The sequence below is a fragment of the Parambassis ranga genome, chromosome 2, assembly GCF_900634625.1.
Source record: "Parambassis ranga chromosome 2, fParRan2.1, whole genome shotgun sequence".
Taxonomy (NCBI): domain Eukaryota; kingdom Metazoa; phylum Chordata; class Actinopteri; family Ambassidae; genus Parambassis; species Parambassis ranga.
In genome coordinates this window covers 21,180,088-21,200,020 of record NC_041023.1, presented here as the reverse complement: position 1 = coordinate 21,200,020, position 19,933 = coordinate 21,180,088, and the positions used below count along the sequence as shown (strand labels likewise).

At 43.8% G+C, this 19,933-nt stretch overlaps 1 protein-coding gene across 1 annotated transcript in view; it reads left to right on the top strand.

Moving 5' to 3' along the window:
- Positions 1-207: 207 nt before the first annotated feature.
- celf2 (cugbp, Elav-like family member 2) overlaps positions 208-19,933 on the top strand; it is a 156,288-nt gene continuing 136,562 nt past the window's right edge. The window contains exon 1 of the mRNA XM_028420431.1: positions 208-453. Within this exon, the coding sequence (XP_028276232.1) occupies positions 401-453 (53 nt within the window). The 5' untranslated portion in view covers positions 208-400. The remainder of the gene's footprint in view (positions 454-19,933) is intronic.

Genomic DNA, 19,933 nt, shown 5'->3' with positions numbered 1-19,933 from the left:
TCTCTGTCTGTGTGTGTGTGTGTGTGTGTGTGTGTTTAAAGAAGGCTAAATAAGTTCCCCAGGTGGGATTAACCATCCTCTGCTGTATATCTGTGCTTTTCCAGCAGCGGCAGGCTGCCTGTGAAACGGGGACCGGTGGAAGCTCGGAGCCGCGTCTGCAGAGCGCAGGCTTTGTACAGGAGGGGGCGGAGAGAGAGAGAGAGAGAGAGAGAGAGAGAGAGAGAGAGAGAGAGAGAGCTTTGACAGCGCTCATCACCCACTGAACAACCAGGACGGGTTGCATCCGAGCAATCGCTGTCATTCGCAGACGGAGTTTACAGCCTTTGCGCCGCTTTTTCTTTCGATCTTTTTCTGCCGCACCCCCTCCCTCCTCTCCCGGTGCTGCCCGAGCCAGTCGACCATGGTTTCTATAATTTCAGACCTGGACCCCCTGAAAAGCTGGAACGTGTTAAGGTAAGCGCCCGGTCAGTTTCTCACACAGCCGCGCCATTGTGAGCAGGGTGATAGAATAGAGACAGAAGTGTGCGCTGGTGGTTTTTGTTTTTTGGGGTTTTTTATCTGGGAGAAAATGAGGGTGGGACGCGGCGCAGGCTGGAGGTCGCCGCCTTCTGAGCCGCGCTGCGGTGCGTAATTACGCACGGTTTTTTGCCGTTTGGCGATCATCTGCTGCCCTTCTTTCTACTTTTCTGAGCTCCTCTTCCTCTTCTCCTCCGCTCCTGTCACGAGTCTGACGCATGCGAGCTGTGTCCGTGTACCTTTCATTAACCCTCCATGCTGCCCTGCACGGTGCTTCATCGCCACCATCACTTCCAAACTTCCTCCATTTCCAATCTAGAAGTAAGAATAACAGTCATTTATCACCCCCGCCCCCCTCCTCCCACCCCCCAAAGCCCCCCCACCCGCCCCATACTGATGTGGTCCCTCCAAATGCTGAGGAGTCTGCCAGAGAAAGTACGCCCCTCCAGGAATTTATCTTGAAACATTTACTCATGGCTGATTGCCTGCTCCTTTTAGAGAACATTAAATTTTATCTCCAGAGCTTCAAAACATGTTTTCAGCACTGCTCCGGCAACATTTATTTCTTGGCTCTGAGGTCCTGATACAAATTTGCCCCCCCCCCCCCCCAATGAGGTCAAAGGTGAAACATTTCAAGCTTGTCTTTGCACACTTGTCTTCTTTTTTTTTGTCAACCAGCTATTAGACTCATACTCAGGACACATTCTCAGACCTGCAAATCATTATGAATACATTCCCTGTCATTAAGCATCTCAGCAGAAAAGCCTATGAATTTAAAAGCTGGATTTTAAAAGGCCTTGTCCCTGAATATTTCAGCCCTTTGATAAATAAGTCATTATTCCCTCGACAGACTCGGCGGCAGTGACGGGGACTATCGCAAATTCTATTTTAGAATCGGGGAGAGGAGACAGAACCCTCAAGACCCTCGAATTATTCTTTTAATGCTGCCTCTCCCCCTCTTTTATCATTTTTATCCCCCCGCTGCCCTCCATCCCGCTGTCATTATCCACAAATCCAAAATAGAAAATGAGTGGAGTAATGTAGAGCAGGCATTTTTCAGTGATGGACGAAGGGGTGGGGGGTGTTAAATGATGTCATTTCCAAACAGGCAGTGATGACCATTCAGACTGAGAAATGGGGCATGCAGCTGACCTGACACACACTCATAAATAGCCACAGTTTCTCTGTGGACACACACACAGTCCTTTCCTGTCGGCCTATTTAGGACAGATCTCCTGGCAGCATTAAAAATGTTACTTTTTTAAGCCAATTTTAGTTTGACACGTCGCCCTCGCGGTGTCCATGTTTGCTCAACAGGTGGAAAAATCAAAGGTGAGGAATATGGCGCAGGATAGGAGTGTTTACCTCACCACTCTTCTCTTTATTAAACCTTTCTTCTTGCAGATTAGAGGCAGGAGCAGCTGTCCCTCTCCAAAGATGATGCATCTTAATAAAGACCAGCTTACTGCCGGCCCGTCTCGCACACTCTCTCGGGGGTCACACACACACATACACATTTTTACAGAGGCGCTTCCAGAAACACTCCTCAATCGTCTATGGTAATGAAGCACCTCAGCTCGGCAGTTCTCGCCGTTGTTTTTCTCCCTAATGAGACTTACCTCCGTCACACTAAGACACACACACACACTTGGAGATGCATATCATAAACACAGCGCTAACAAGACACTGTGTGAGTCTGCCGAGAACCATTCGGAAGCAAGAGATAGAAATCATTTCAAAATTTGAAATTTGAATACACAAAAATCAAATGTAAAGAATTGAAATAAGAGACCTCACCACTGTGACACAATTAGGCGGCATGGTAGCACATTAGCGCAATTAGCTGATTAATGCCTCATTTTTTAAATGCAATATGACAAATGTGTGTGCATGCATGTGTTATCTGATCATTAGCAGGGCGTGTCGCCGCCTCTGCAATCTTATATACTGTATCAGTCTCCACACACATGTACACACAAACACACACACACTCATGTTCCAGAGAGAGAGAGCTGTGGATAGATGTTAGAAATCCGCCCGTGCCTTTCGCGGTGCACGTCACATATCTGAAGTGCAGTTCACTTATTCCATAATGAGAAACAGCATGCATATTAATTCCATCTGATTACATCCAGCTTCCACAATCACACACACACACACGGCTGAGACGAGGTGTGTTCTGTATTCAATTATGCAGTGGAGAGCTCAGTTTTACAGGCAGGAAGTTAAAGATGCATTTTTACAGTGTGTGTTTTCAGTCTCTTCCCTCCAATCATCTCACTGCAGCTCGACTGCGCTCCGAGCAAATGAAAGGAGGAGGTCGACAGTTAAAGTTAGAGGGGAAAGAATGGGGGGCAGTGGGGTTTGACCTTTGACCCCTCAGTGTTGGTTTTTAATTAATCCACTTAAAGAGTTCGTCTGCCTGCGTTATGTGTCGATTTATATCCCGCCGGACCAAGAGGAGAGGCACAAATCCATCCAGCCTAATTACCAAGACCACTGTTTGAATCTTTAAATCCCCTCTGATGGTGTGTGTGAGTGGGAGTGTGTGTGTGTGGTGCTTTATCTGTAACTATTCAGGATTATGCTGGTTTTAACTAAAGAGTGAGAGCGGGAACGTTTCGCAAAGGCAGGTAGTCAAAGTTTTGCTTTGAAATTAAGTGTGTTTTGTGGTCTGAGATGGGTTTCAGGCTCACAGAGCTGCACGTCACAGGACACTGTCAAACATCGAAGATATTTTTATGTTGGGACAAGAACAGTCAGTCTCTGTGGCTAAATGTGACGCATTTTCTGGAATGATTCAGTCATGTAGTGTTTAATTTTTTGCACTTTCTGTGTTTTTCCATCTTCAGAATTAAGGTTTTTTTTGGTGAATGATGCATCTCAGCCAAAGCTTTTTGTTAGCCACCACTTTAAGCCGTGTGACAAGTTTAAGTGAAGGTAATGGCAGCAGTGGGGAGGGAGGGCTCAGAATTCACTCATCGCTTCCCACAGCTGTCAATCACAGCCTTTGTGGCGGCAAAGAACAATACGGCATTCAAGTGTCTGAGTGACGGAGGCGGACGGGGCGGGCAGAAGGAAGAAAGAAAGAAAGGGGGGGGGGCTCCAAATACCCCACCACCACCACCTTCCATACGGAATCAGCAAGAGATAATTATACAGTGGAGGCAAGAGTGCGTCACAAAAGAGACAAGAGGGGAGATGACAGAGAGGGATGGAGACTGGAGGGGCAGAAATTAGGAGGGAAAGAATGAGGTTATATTTTAATCATGAATATATGATTTGCAAGGCTTCAGATTTTAGAGATTGTACCTCAAAGAGTGAAAGGGAGGAAAAGATTTGTGTTCGAAAATTCTTTTCTGGAAGTGGAAGTAAAAATTTAAAATCCACATCAGAACGTTTGAGAGTTGTTCCTGCGCCGCCTCCTCCCGCCGTCACAGGCACAAACCTGCTTATTGTTCTGCTTTTACAAGTTTCTGATTGAGCTGCATCACTGCATCAATTCTCATCCTTGTAAACATTATGTGTGTGTGTGTGTGTGTGTGTGTGTGTTCGTTCCTGTCCTCTGCATTTCTTGCCGGATTCAGCATTCGTCTTGTTTGATTTCCTCCTAAAGTCAGATTACCTACTGCAGGCTTACAGATCAGACAGCACACACACACACACACACACACACACACACAGAGAGAGAGGGAGGACATTGTCTTTCCCTTTAATGTTATTTTTGACTTAAACAAGTGTTGTTGGCTGTCACGGCTTTTTTTTTCTTTCCTCCGATGAAGATCGGCTTACTCAACAGCACCCACAGGGATTTAAAGCACAACTGTAACACACACCTCACATGATGCTGTGTGTGTGCTTGTGTTGCTCATGTTGTCAGCCCAAGAATCTGATATTTTAGGGTGTTATTTTTTGGTTGAGACCTTGTAGTTTAACCGTCTAAACTCCAAGCAGCAGTTTCTGAGTGTTTTTTTTTTTGCCCTTTCACATGTCAGTAAGAGTGGGAGAAAAAAAAACTGGGATCAGTATGTTCAACATTTTTTCATATGGGTGTTAGAAATAGTGGAAAACAATAGAAAACTTCACAGCCTAATGGTATTTATCTGTGTTTTACAGCCACTACACCAGTTTTCAACTCATATCAGGTGTAGAAAGCCTTCAGAACTGCCAAATACTCACTGAAGTTTTGTCTGCTTGTGACTGCTGGTCACAGGTGAGCCAGTAATGGCTTCCAGGTCATGAGGAGGAGTGTAGATTTTTTTTGTTTCATGCAAAATCATTTTTGGAGAATTTTGAATTGAGACATGCAGGATGAAGCTGTTGGAAGCTTAGATTTCAACACATTGGACACTTGGGTCGAAGGGTTGAGGTCAGTTCCACAGGGAATGGATGTGAATCTGTGATTGTGACGCAGTCTGAAGTGAAGGCATGATGTATACGTCTGTGTGCTTCTGTCTTTTGTGTTTATTTTTATGGCATCTTCTTTCTGTGTTTCTACCTCTTTTATGATCTTTCTCTGTGCTTTCTTCTCCCACTCTTTTTGCCAATGAGCGTTTTTTCCTCATTCATTTACTGTTTCAACTCTTAACTGCTTATTACATCTGCTCTACACACACATTCACACTCATACACTTAACACCACTGGCCAAAGTGACAAATCTGTTTAATAATGCACCACCTGGAGCACAGCACTCTTTCTCCCTTTTTTCTTTCAGCGACCCTCTCTCTCGCACACACACACACACACTAGTCATTCCTCTGGCTGTATTTTAGTGCTGTACTTTGTTATAGTCTCATTCTAGGAGGTAACACCGCCATGCGCGCCGCGGCCAGGCCCCATAAAGTAGCTTTACACGTGCGTTTTCCCCCCAGTGACACACAACTGTCTTCATGCCGTATGGCTTAAGAGACACAGGATGTATAGGCTCCCCCCCCTCAACCTCCTCTTCTTCATCTTTTACTTCACAATTCACAGCAGATATCCACCCCCCTAACACACTCACAGTGATCGTCTACAAGCATGTAACCAAGAGGGAAAAGAGGATGGGGGGGGGTGGGGGAAGTGAGAGGGAAAAATAGATCTTGTCAGAATAAATAAACAGCCTTTCCTTGCAACCAAAACGAGAGAGCTTAGCGGAAGCGGGTGAGGAAGAGGAGAGAGAGAGAGACAGAGGGAGTGATGAGAGGCAGCGAAGGAAAGAAAAACATTGGCACACCGCCTGGTTGGGAAAAGAAGGGAATAATCTCTTTGTGTGTGTGACAGAATGATGCTTGAATGCAGCCAGATAAGTGAACCATGACCCGAGGCCACACAAAAAACCAGCCGACCTTATTTTGGTTTTGGAGGCCAGCAGGGCAGACTGAAGCTGTGCAGCATGAGGCTACAGATGCACATGATCTTCATTTTATTGATGATGTTGTAAAATAGTTTCAGGTTAACAAAGAGGACATTTTTCATTATACACTCCAAAAATGGCAATTTTTCTGAATGAGGTTTGATTTGAAAAAGGTCACATTTAAAACACTCTCAACAGCCTCTCAAAAAAAAAAAAAAAACGACCGTCATCAGATTCATTCCAGAAAAAAATATCCTGAACAAGGATGCACAGTCGGCCACACTGCAGAGAGACAGAAATGCAGAGGGGATGAGAAGGAGAGCTAATGAATTATGGGTGGCCTGCGAATACAAAGAGAGGGAGAGGTCTGTGCTCCTCTCGTCCTCCTGGGTTATGGAAGTGTCACGCTGTCGGTGTTGCCATGCAGATGGCAACCCCACTGGAGAGAATTAAATAACACAAAGACAAATAAATAGGAAAGGAGACAGGAGATTGTTTTTGTTTTGTTTTTATTAAATAGAAACAGAACAGGAAGTGAAGCTGAATGACTGCAGAGGCATCATGATTTGTGGTTTATGAAGGTGCTGCCAAATAAGCCCTCATATAGTCAGAGAATTCCTGAACAATCATCAATAATGATGGAGGCAGACAATTGTATTTTCCCCCTGTTTACACACAGGGTTCACAAAAAAACAAACCAAAGCAGACTGGTACAGTAAAACGAACACTTATACATGATGCTGCACAGTGCAGCAGGGTGGAGTCCTCATAGCCAGAATATAGAGTGATGTAACAACCAGAGCTGATTCGCTCCAGACTCTGACTTGTCATGTGTGAAAGATTATCTGACGGTGGTGTGTATGGAAACCCCCTAACTTATACTGGACGTTGGTGATCGATTTATCAACTTAAAAATGTACTACACAATGGTGCCAAAGGACTTACAGTGAATGGTTTGAAAGTTGATTTATTAGGGGTCCCCATCATGTCCCTCCCCACAGGACATTTGATATATAGACACATGATTGACACGTGGTTTATATAAAGCAGTTTTTTGTTCTTTTTGTAGCACTAATTATTTTCTTGTCTGTTCAGATCAGGTTTCTGTTTTTTTTGTTATTTATCTGAAATTAATTTAAACATGTCAGGTGTTTTTTTTATTGACTGTTTCAGAACAGCTCCCACAGGAAGTCCTCTAATTTAAGTAGAACCCGCCTTCACATCAGCTGCTTCAGGCTATACAGCCACATTAATGTACGTTTTGCTTTAGAACAATCTCTGTCCAGATCTGCGTTTTTGCAGAAATCGCCATCATAGTGTCCATGTAGGCCAGGGGGGTCATGGGGATTGATGCAAATGACTCACATAATATGCAGCTGGTGCTAGCATAAAAAAGGTCAATAATAGCTGTAATTCTTGATGATCAAGGCATGTAGCGACTCAGTAGAGCCAATCAGGGTGTAGGTGTTATCGCCCCCGTCAGCAGCCTTCTAAAAAGTCTCCTTAAACTTTGAAGGCATGCAGAGACGCTATGTTAAAAAACACTCAGGAAGATCATTGTGGACATGCCATCATTCTAATGCACTCCTTTGTTGATTCCTCATGCTCTGTGTTATGTATATTAAGAGTGGAGTAGTTCTCCCAGCAGAGTCCTTGTTGCTGCTTGTTCTCTTAGAGTGGCTGTGATGAGCCGGGCCTGTTTTCCTGTATCACAGCTTCTACTTCTCTCTGTGCTTCTCTGCGTGTTTCATAACTCACTGTTAGACTCTAGAAATGCAGAGTCATCTCCAACTCAAAGAGGAAGTGAAAAACAGTCTTACAACATCTTGTGTTGTGTCACATTTCTGGCCTCTGATTGGCTGCTGTATGACCACATGACATATTTATTTATGGCAGAAACTCGGTTGAAATTTATTGCAGCTTAAAGGGACATGGCTACATTGACTTAATGGACAAAATAATAGAAACAGCTCACAGAGGGAACATCTGAGTTGCCTTACTTCTGCCTTACCCCCACAGGACTATGGAGGGGGGGGTAAAGAGCAGGACAGACCACAAAGGAAGATAGCTGCCGATGCTGCAGCTGCAGGAAGACTGTGCGCCTTATGGGAGTGGACTGTTGCTTAATGTTCTGCTCACAGTCGATTACTCAAGAAGAATGCCCCACAGCCGTCCTGGTCATTACATTACACCTCATACTGTCATACAGTGTGTGAGTGAGTGTGTGAGAGAGAGAGAGAGAGAGAGATGCCTATAAAGACAGAAAATGTGTTTTTACCATAAGGGATATGATTTTAGGCCATTGTGATTGTCTGCATTGTCACTATTTGGACACCTATTGGCAGTTTTTTGTACTGTGTTGAATTATAAGTGGAGCTTATCAGTGAGAGACTCTGCTTTGCAGGCCTTTGTCTGCTCTTGTTCTTTGATGCTGGTTCACCATAAAAAGAATCATAAGAATCATCATGTACGAATTTAACTTAAAGCCCCCACAAGGATGTGAGGTGAGGCCAGAGTTGGCCTTTGTTGTTCAATAGAAGCTGGTGCTTCTGATAGAAGCACCAGCTTCTATCAGTTTGATAGTCTTTATCTGTACTTGTTCTTCAGTTTTGGTTGGGTGTCAATATATAAGGAACTTTATCATGGTGAACCTGATTTTGAGCAACCAGTGTAGCTGCGTGCATAGCTTTATGACCTCACGGTGACATTATGCTGGCCTTTGTTGTTGTTAAAATATATTACCACCATGTGCAAATCTGATTTTCAAAATTTGCCTTTGTCAGCCTTGATTTGTCGTTTTATATGTTTACTGGGTGTTAAAATATATTGTCAATATAATGTGCAAATTTAATCTGAAGCCACTAAAGTATAGCTCTATGCTTATATTTGTGACCCCACAATGGCGTGAAGCAATGCCGAGGTTGGCCTTTGTTGGCCATTGCCTGCACTCGTTCTTTAAAACTGGTCCGGTGTTAAAATATCATTATGATATGATAAGCTGATTTCAAGCCTCTAAAGTGCAGCTGTGTTCACATATTCATGACCTCACAAATGTAATTAATACAGCTACACAGAGAGAGAGAGAGGGTGGCTCCTGCCAGTCATTGCAGTCCTGCGTCTATTTAGTTTTTTTTCTTCTTTCTTTCTTTTCTTTCTTCTTTTCCTGTTGCCACCGTTTCAAACAAAGCGTCTTCTGATCTTTTGTGTGCGCTTTCTATTTGACATAATCCTTGTGTCTGTTGCCGTGGTTACAGTGTCTTAATGTACCATTGATGTGACTGTATGTATTAAAAGCACTGACTCCCGGCAAAACTTTAAATGTGTTTCTGTGTCTCTTCTTCCTTTCAGACTTCTCCCTCTTTCTCTCTCTCTCTCTCTCTCTGTCAAATATGCGACATTTGTGTTTTCTTTGTGTGTCAGACAGAGAGCATGTGTCAGTGCTACTTTGTTACTGAGAGGATTTAACTGAGAGCAGGTTATTTTTGGATTGAAAGCTATACTAGCTACTTGGCTATTTGCAGTTAAGATGCTTTATTAAAACCAAACCAGTAGAAATGCTACAAGTTGTGTTGTAGTATTAGAATGAAAGCATGTAAATATTAATTAAATTAGCTCAGTGTGTGTAATCAAAATAGATTTACTGTTGTAATCCTTGTGTGTGTGTGCGAGTGTGCCATTATTCTTGTCTGTGTCACATCTCACACACAGTGAATGTGCAGGCAATGAGCTCCGCCACAGCAACATTATGACAACATTTCATCTCATCCCCTTGACGCCATACTTTGGAAGATGACGGTAATTTGGATGAGATGTTTCGAGGCCTTGAGCCCCCCCCCCCCTTAACTCACTGACAGTCCCCCCCAGTGCACTGCTGCATTAAACTGAGACTGGAGCATGAACGTATGGCCGGCTATTAAATGGCAATCACACACAGAAGAGCTCTTTTATAGATGAACACATTTCTGCTTAATAGCTCTCAGAGCAGAGTCGTCCAAATATGACATTTCAAATGAAATGCCGGCACCTATTAAAATCTTTGCTGAAATCTTTCAATTTGTCAGTTTTTATAGGCTGTGGGTTGGAGTGAAATCTGGATTGAAATTCTCTGTCCAGTTGTGTTGAGCTGAACCAAGCATCAGACGCTCTTTTTCTAATAGTGTCATGCACAGTTAACCCGGGGGGTGCCGGCTGATGTTGAGGCCTCTCGCAGCAACAGCATCGCCCAGCGGCTTTCCTCCACTCCGCGTGCTTAGATTGCTGCAACCTCTCACCACCAAATGGCTGCTCGAGGGTGGAGTTAACGTCATCACCTAGCCCTGTGCTCACCCCCCGAGGGTCCCGCTCCACCCTGCCCCATTAATTTCAAGTGCTACTCATATCCAAGTCCCCACCTCCCTCCCAACCCCTTTCCATCTTCTAGCCCCCTCCCTCCTTCCATCATCACCTTGGTGCGCCCAGCCCAATCTCAGCACTCTCCTGGCTCATTTTGAGCTGTAATTGGACAGGAGTCCCGGGGGATGGTCGTCAGCACGCCCCAGTGCCTCGCATCCCATCTCCAGAGTAGAAACGCACCAGGCCATGGTCGATAAGCAGTGCTCCCCGTCAGTCCAACATTCCCTCCTCTGCTAACTTTCAATGGGCAGAGTGACTGGGCCTCACTTCAAAACAAGTGTCCCCTAAGAGGCTGAAGCAGGCCCATAGAACCAACACCTAAAGTGCCCATTGTGTCTAATTTTTGTTTATATTCATGGTGGTTTTCAGTCATACATGAGGATACCATGAATATATAACCTAGTCTTACCACTTTATTAAACAGTTAATCCTCTGAACCCTGAGTAGTTTCTGGGCATTTTCCACCTCATATATCAGTGTGGGCTCTGTGTTCACTACAGTCTGTCCTGCAATCATGGGTAGAAGGAGAGAACACAAAAGCATGTCTTTGATTATTGATTTTACAAATCTATAAATAAACTGGAATCAGTTGTACAACTTTTTTCTCCACACAGATGTTATCAATACTAGAGAAAAAATGGAGCTCCACATGCCACAGATATTTAACTATTTGCATGTGAGCCTCCTAGAACTTCTAACATAATCTTTATCAGCATCTTTAAACACACACACTTTTTAGGATAATTTTTAATTCAGACATGTAAAATGAAGTGTTTTTATGTCAGTTTTGAGCTTATATCATGCAATGTCACATTCCCAAACTAAAGGGTTGTCACAGATGATATTTCTCTATAAGATGATGCCTGAAATGTCATCTGTAACTACATTAAAAGAATGTGTTGCATCCCTTATTTATGCAATGGAATTTTATTTTATTTCCTGTGGGACACCAACAAGTGCAATTCAATATGTTGGAGTTCTGAATTCCTCATTAAGCCCCTTTAGCAGCTACAATCAGCAGGGCCGTGATTCTGCCGTCCTACAGTCTCTTTGCACACACACACACAGTCGTATATCTGACGGTGGTGTGTTTGGATCTCTTCCTGTGCCAGCTTCCCCCCCCCCCCCCCCCCCCCCGAGCAGCATTTGTGCTGGTAATCTGTCATATGAGCCTGTCTCATCGGAGGCACAGGAACATTTGGAGCTGCAAACACAGAGCTGGGATAACACCCTAAAAGCTTCCTGCTCTTCTCTTATTGCCCACAGCTCAATCCCAACTATCTCAAATCACTCTCCTTATCTCCTTTATTGCCGAAGCTTGACGGGCACTTGACAGTTGAGGAAAACTCTTCAAATCGGGCCTGACCAGATCGTTGTTGTTGGCCATCAGTGCATACCTGCAGCTCCCCCCAGAGGCCGGTCTGCTCAGGCTGTTTGAATGAGTGTGATTTCTGGATTTAAGTCTGGAAGATAAAGTTTTTTTTTTTGGTTTCCGGCCATCTGTTCATGCTGTAGAGCTCTCAGACAGTCTCAAAACACCTCGTTTTATATAATCACTCTCATCGCTGACCTGTCTTCTCACTAGCTCTGCAACAATCACAGCTGAATACTGTGTGTTTGTGTGTGTTTTCCTGTTGCCAAGTAGAAAAGAGAAGAAGGCAAGTGTGTGTCGGGGCTGTATTGGCATTCGCACACCAGAGCATGAAAGCGGCGGCGTTAATAATTGAAAGAGTACTTAACGACAGGAGCGCTGCCCTCGCAAGACAGCTTTTAATAACCAGGAAGGTTTCATATTTCTAGTTCTCTTCTTTTTCATCTGTGCCTCGTCCCCACCGCTGCCACCTCCCCCCACCTCCTGCCCACTCCTCTTCTTCTTCTTCTTTAGAGGCTTTCTCAGCTCTATTCAGGAGCAAAGGAACGCTGCTGAAAAAGTATCTGTCTGCCTTTTAAAAAGACAGAGGAAGAAAAGGTGTATGTGTCCGTGTGTGTGTGTATTTACACTATTAAAATGTGGAGCCTTGTGCATGAATTGATAGGCTACTGTTCCTATTGACTGGGAAGTCTATTTATTTCGTCTTCCACATTATCCCTCCGTCCCTACTGCCTATTTGAGAGATATGTATTTGTTTATGGGAGCGCTGCGTCTCTACTCTTAATGCGCTCACTGCTCACCCTCATTAATTCGCTTGATGGTCTTTGATTTGCCGGGCATCACTAAGTCGCATTAAGAAATGTATTTCCCAGCTCTTACTTAACAACACTTCCAGAACCAACGCAATTAAATGCACATTTAAATGCTTGAGGTTTCCCACAAAATTCATGAGAGGAGATAGGCCCTTGATTAGCGCCCCACAGAAAATTAAGCAGCCGGGGAAAAAGGTGATGCTGAGGTTTTTGGTGAATGGCGCCTTATTTAGTGTGCTTTCTTTCTGATAGCAAAGAGCTCATCCTGGTAAAGGAAGCTAATGAAGCATTTTCTGTGTAAGAGGAATGGTTTATCCTGTAGGTGGTGGTGAATTCTTCACACCTCCTGGAGACAACAATGTGTCATTTAGGTACAGGTGTTTTACAGGATCTACTCTTATGAGGCAGCCTGAGATCAGAAGATGACAAGCAAGATAGGCAGTGACTGGCAATGACGACATGATAAACAGGAAGTCCCAAAGGCTTCTACCATCTGAAGGACACACTTCTGTAGACTGAGTCATTCAAAAGATTCACACAGAACTGGGACACAGCTTCTGTTAGAAAGCTAGCTAGCATCCTTGTGTTTGTGTCGCTAAAACTGATCTAAAACACCAACACCAACTCTGGGATGTGGGCAGATTTCTATTCAAACATGCTCTTTTAGGTCCAAGCTATGATTAAGCTGTTAGCCTACAGCTTGAAACATGGTTAAACCATATTCTGTGTCCAGGGCACTTCACTTGTAGGTGCTGTTGTGTAATCACTCTCACTGCCAAAAGTTGGAGATAAATACTTTGAAGGCGACCAGGTTGGAGCCTCCCTTAAAACAAAAATAGGACTTGTGAAGTGTGACAACCGATGAACTAATTGCAGATTTGTGCTGGAACCAGCCTGTTCTTTGATGCCTCAAATTCACATCTTACAGGACTTCAAGGATTGGAGTTGGTGCCATTTAGCAGTGGGCACCCGTAACCAGTGAGGAACCAGCATCACTCTCCAAACAGCTGTCCACCTGTTGGGCATTAATCTGAGCATTATGGGAAACTCAGACTCCAAAGCGAATTTAAACATTGGTTCTACATTAATAAATGATGACATCAGCTGGTTTAAATTGATTTACCCCAGATACACCACATGAGGCTGCCACCATTTCAAATCTTCCATGGCTACACTATAAAAACGTATGTATACAAACAATCAACTGAGTGAGTGACTTAATACACTTATATCCATTCATTCTCATGGTGGCATATTTTTTTTTCCTCAATTTGTGCACACTCATCTCATTTGCATGTTTCCATACCTCTTGAGCTCTGCAGCTGAATGGGCCTAATTGAATAGTTGATTACATATTAATCTAATTAGTCTGGTTCAGTCGTGGTCATTGTGTGCTGAATTCATTTCTTCTGTCTTGTTATTGTGTGTTCTCTCAGGCCAGAGGCTGTCACCGGCCCCAGATGGTTTACTATAGCAAAAGCTGCTGATTTAACTGGGAGCGCCTCCCTTTGTCTCAGGATCAGACCATCATACTACACTGTGATCACAGCTATGAGAGAGAGGGGGGAGAGAGGGGTGGAAACCATGGATCAAGAGGGAGTGGGAAAAAAAATATCGGGGGGGGGGGGGGGGGTGAAGAAGGAAAGAGGCAGAAAACGATAGGACCATTACTGTTGAGGGTGAATATCACCATATGCGAGTTTTCCATGAAAAGGCAACAAGTGGAGCCTAATGGGAAATATGCAGATATATGCAAATGTGTGTTGGATGGGTCGCCCAAAGGCCCACTGGGAGATTAAAGCTCTTCGGGATGGAGAGGGCTGTGGAGGAGACCAGCACTATGAGCTCAGTGCAGCAATATTAAACACGGAACAATTTTAGGCCTTGTTGTCGAGTTCATCGCCATTAATTTACCAAATAGATCCATGCTGATGGCAGCAGTCTGCAGTGATCTATCAAAGCATATTGGTAGCCAGTGAAGTGATCCAACATGGACATTTCTGCAAAGATGGAAGCGCTTGTTCTTTCATTGTTTTTCTACCGATTCTGATGTGGGTACTTTCCTGCACACAAGGCCCCCCTCCAGGGCCTTAGATGTGGATTTGATGGATGAGATCCCATGGCCGCTATTTCACACCCTTTTGCAGGTTGATCGGCTCAAAATGACTCCAGCAGAAAGAGAGTGAGACGGTGAGGAGAGGTAAAGGCAGTTAGGACTTTACCCTCAAGCTCTCCACCATTCACGCTTCACTTCCACATTTGATCCACGGCAGTCTCTCAACCTGAGTTTGCCGCTGCAGGGATGGAAGTGCTGCCCAGAGAGTTACAGATGTTGTACAGACTGAGCAATAGAATAAGGGAGGGGAATCCTAAGAGGCCGTGTCTGAAGCCTCTTGTCCATTCGTATGAACGGTAGGTGGATCACATCAAAGGTCAGTAGTTTTAAATACATAAGACACGGTTGGTTTGTGCAGGCCATTTAAAACAACCGGTTTTTACAAATCTTGCACCCTCCTGTGGTCATATGAATGTAAATAGTGCCCGTTCTATATTTTGTTCAGGATGGTCCATGGTAGCCATGTACAAACATTATGGTATTGTACTTGCTTTGGAGTCGCCTTCAAGTGGCTACTTGAGACTGCAATTTTTGGCATTGTTTCTCATACCAGTAGTTCCCACTGAAAACCCTAATGGAAACCATGATCCTTTGCTGAATCTAACTAAAGTAACTGTAATGCTAACCACAAGTGGGAAAAAAAGTGAAACTGATGTTAGCAACAATTCTCTGTAGCACTTAAAGTAAGCCACAAGGTTCACGAACCTCTACCTGACATCTGGCCTATTGCCATTTTTGGATACAATATTATGAGTACTGTTAGTACTGTATGTGCTGGTTCTATACATGACCTCTCTGTCTTAAAGCAGGACTGCAATGACAGGTGTTAAGTCTCAAATGTTCACATCTGTTCAGCCATGTTTGGCAGCATCATAAATCTGCATTTTACTGTTAAACATACCATTCTCGCTGTAAAAGCACCTATAAATCAAAGCTGTGGCGTTTGCAGCCTCACCCTCCAAGCTCCGACTTTCACAGTTACTTTTTTTTATATAACTGTACAATGTTTTGGTCCTCAGAGCTTAATCAAGTATATTTTCACAACTAGGAGAAAGACCATGGAGTGCTTGGGTTATCACGGGTCAATTGCAGCTCTCTTAGCCTCTTTCTCTTGAACCCTATTAGAGCAGAGCAGGGATGGTGCTCTTGTTTAATCCTTGTTTCATGTTGGTTGTGAGCCTGGCAGCATTAGCTCAGTCAGTCTGTATGCATTGGACTTCCTGCTGCTTAAATCTGAAACAGCCACAAAAAGACAGCCAGCACAGCTGGACTTAAGCACCCACCTAAATTCCCTCTATACCTCGCCACAGATTACCTTTCCTCTCCGAACTTTCCGTTCACTTTTTGTGTCATTTGCCGGGACTTCATTGGAGACGCTTCTTCTTAAAAAAATGACTTTGTTGGGAACTGCTCCTGACAGTGGAAATAACCTTGCGCTTGCCAGTCTTGTACTTTCCTCCTCCTGTCACACTCAGCTCTCCTTTCAGAGCCTGCGTTTCTTTCCCGTCACACACCAGCTGTATCGGGGTGAAGTGAAACAAGATGTGATCAGCCTAATGTGATTCTCATGTATCAACAGACTCTCTTGCCTCGTCGGTTTTCAACTTACATAACCGCTAAATTCCTCTCAAACAACACCGGGCCTCTTTGTTCCTACTTTAGGGGCATGTTGTCATAAAGTGGGAGTGTTTTGGGACGCCTTTACTGTATCCATGGAGAAAACCAAATAGCGATGATTAAGACACGAGGCCAGGTTGAGGCACTGAGCCAGCGGCTGATTAAGGCTGTTACTTCGTAAGTAAGAACTGTTGTATTCTAGGAAAACTCAAAATATGACATACACCAATAAGGGAAATGTACAAGAGCTGATGTTGTAGGGGATTGTTAAGCAGAGGAGATGTGCTTCACTTTGAGTGTGTGTTTCTGTGTGTGTGATAAAGGCTGACATCCCCTGGGCTTCAGACCACTCTGTCTGGACATGCTCTTGCAGCGATGCCTTCTTTAATGGTATTCCTCTGCACATATACTCTCTGTCACATCCATCCATCCTTTTATCCCTACATTTGTCCCTTGCTTTGCTCTGCTTGCTCTAAAAAAACATGGCCCTCTTTGCATTGTTGGGTTACCAGCTGTAATCAATCCAGGTGCCTGTTGTTACATCCCATTTTTAGTTCATTTATCTGTGTACCTGTGCTGACAATGCCCGCCTCACCGTCCAAATAGCTGCAGACATTTTTGAACCATTCATGTTAGAATTCTCAGTACATGCATACAATTTTGTTAGCATTTAAGTATGTTCCTAGAAAACCTTCTGATGCTTTCTGTTGATAGGATTTCTCTGTAAATGTAGATGTCATTCATGTTTTTATGGCTGTATATCTGTATATTTTCAGTCAGCAGAGCAATCATGTAGGAAAATTCTCAAAGTTTCCAAACTCTTCTCAATCACTTGACATCTTGACTGATAAAATGGCTGTTTCTTTTTATCCTGGGGCAAGACTCCTTTATCAGAAAACCTACAACAGGCACTCTTTGGTCTCCTTGTCATTTGTTTCCCTCCTCTAAGCCATGGTTATCTAACTATGTGCAGTCTTCTACATGTGAAATTGAGCAAGCCCACTAGAGACGCTCTCATAGGGTCTGGAGTGGGACTTGTCCACCAAGTGGGGCTAATTATGCAAATCCCTGCCTCATCCTCATTGGCCGGGGTCAAAGCTGTGATATTAATGATTAAGGAGCACTGGAGTGACAGCATGAAGAGGAGGAGGAGGAGGAGGAGGGGAGAGAAAGGGCGAGTGTGAGGGATTTTGAAGAGATTCTTCTTTTCACATATACAGTATGTATATCTGCACTCATGTCTCTTCCTCATTCTTCCCTTGTTCCTGCTTTCTGGGATGTGTTCAGCAGGGGGAAGAATCAAGCCTTTTATCTCTCAGCAGTCAACACTTCCCGTTTCCACAGCGACACACTGCTGCATAGCTGCAGCATCTGGGTTGTATCCGTAGCGACCCCGGAACCCTGACAGGTCCTAATCTAAAGTCGCAGGCCGCAGCAGGGCAGATCCTGTTCTCTTTCTGTGTGTATGATCTTCTACTTCTGTCCTCAAGAGGAACAAATACCTCTGCAGAGATTAAAAAAAGACCAGCAAATTCCATCAAAGGGGAGACACTCACTGAACTTCCAGATGGGTCTCGGTCTTAAAAATAAAGTTAAGAATAAAGTTAAGAATTTAAATGAGGCTTAGGCTGGAGAAAAAAGGTTAAAGGAACTAAAGACAACATTATGAATAGCTGGTTTAAAGCAAATGCTGTCTTTGACTTTGGTAACCTTCCGTCTTAGAAGTGAGACAACCAAGTCTTACAGAGAAATGGAAAATGGCTAAGTTGGTCCAGAACACAGGCGTTTCACAATAAAGGCTCTCCAGAGTTTCACAATAAAGGGTTTACACTTGAAGTTTCATTCTTACCCTGTTTTCTGACATGTCAACAGAGTTCTTATTTGGTTTAGGAACTAGCAACTGTTGTTAGCATGAAATGTGTAATCATTCTTCAAGGATGTGCTGCCAGATGTGTTGTTTTGGTAAAATACACATAGTTCATAGAAAAGGTAGCATAACACTTTTTTAAACCACATGTCACATTAGTAGTAAGACTAGGAAGTCAGTTGAGGGGCAGCTTGAGACAATAATCTGCCATACCCACAAAAAAAACTTTGTCCTCTGTGGTTATAAAAGTGCCAGTCTCCCTAAAACCTGCTGCCTGTCACTCAGGGAGTGAATGTAGAGCTGGTAGAAGCTGCACCACGAGTGTGGTTGAACATGTGTTGGCAGATGTGTGTGATTGTTTTTAATAGCTCTGCCCTTCGGATGCTTGAAGCCGTCTGCGTCTCATTTAACAAGTGTGTAATGTGTTTTCTGCACGGCGAAGTCATGCAGGGCTCGACTCGGTATTGGATCTCTGAGTTAGCGTTGTTAGCTAACAGCTGCTGAAACCAGAGCTCTTCTGTGAATCCATCTGAGTCTAGAGAGACCAGAAACCCTGCCAACACTAAAGCAAGCCAAACCCTCCCTCTATTCTATCCCTCTTTCTACTTACTCTCTGTCTATCCTCTTTTTTCCCCCATTCCCCTTCTTCCTCTTCCCCATTCCCCAAGCATGAGCAATTCACAGTTAATTCAATTTTCCCTCGGCTGGGCTCACATGGGACAGCATTGGAATTCCGGTTTGTCATGATAAAATGATTACACGGCATTGTGTTTCTCCGGGCGCCTCCCAGCGCATTTATTAGAATCTGTCAGTGTCGATGTAGATCGCCCAGCCAAAGTGCCCGTCTCCACTGCTCCTCCTCGCCACTCCACTTCCCCTTCCCTCCCTGAAACTGGTTATTCCTTATGAAATACGTCGCTCCTGGCAGACGCATAATCTGATTACATCCGCTAGATTAAAAATATATTGAATTTTTTTCCTCCCGCTCCTTTCTCCTCTTCTCACATTTTAACCCTTTTTTCCCCACTTCTTACCTCTTCTTCTTTCCTCCTCCTTTGGCCTCTTCTTCCTCCATCACCAGACTAATTTTACCTTGTTACATAGCACAGTATGACTGATGTTGGTTTAGTACTCGTGTAGATGTGGGACATATTTCATCATTAATGTTAAACTATGATTTCGGTGTCTCATTTCTGGGAAACAGCTCTATGAGAGGATGGTGTTTTAGGTTTTTTAGCTTGTCATACAGCATTAAAACAATATGCTGTCAACATTATTTTTTTAGTGTTGCATAACCTGACACAGTGATGTATTAAAGAATATATATCATCTAATAACTCAGGGCTAAGACAGATTCTGTGGTTTAAAAGTATTAATTATGTTTTCTCCCTGTAGTCAGAAGTCAGATGTTTCCTTATATGCAACGATGGTTTTTTCCAGAATGTGAAATATTAACCTCATATTACGTTTTTGTGGTGATGACGGACTGACTGACTAACAGGTCCAGGTGTTTGAACAGCTCCGGTTTTTGTTCATTGACAAACCAAAACATCAATTTGAATCCTGAAGTATTTTAAAAGAAAAATGCTATCAAGCCCTGTGTGCTGTTATCCCTTATCCACATATATCATATGATATCTACTCCTGCTCCAGCTGTCAGTCCCTCGCCTTAATTTGTGCTCACAAAGTAAAAAAAAATTTGACTAAAACTCCCTGATGACTTCCACATGCCACCCACATTTCCTCACATCACCTTCTTTTTCTTTCCCCCCTCCCCCCTTCCTCCCTCACCCCTCCTCTCCTGTCTGGATAATATTACAGCTTATTATTTTTCATATTTCCATCTCTCCCTTTGCCCATACCGACCTGTCAGTCAAGCTGTCATGTGTGATTTGGAGCTGTCAC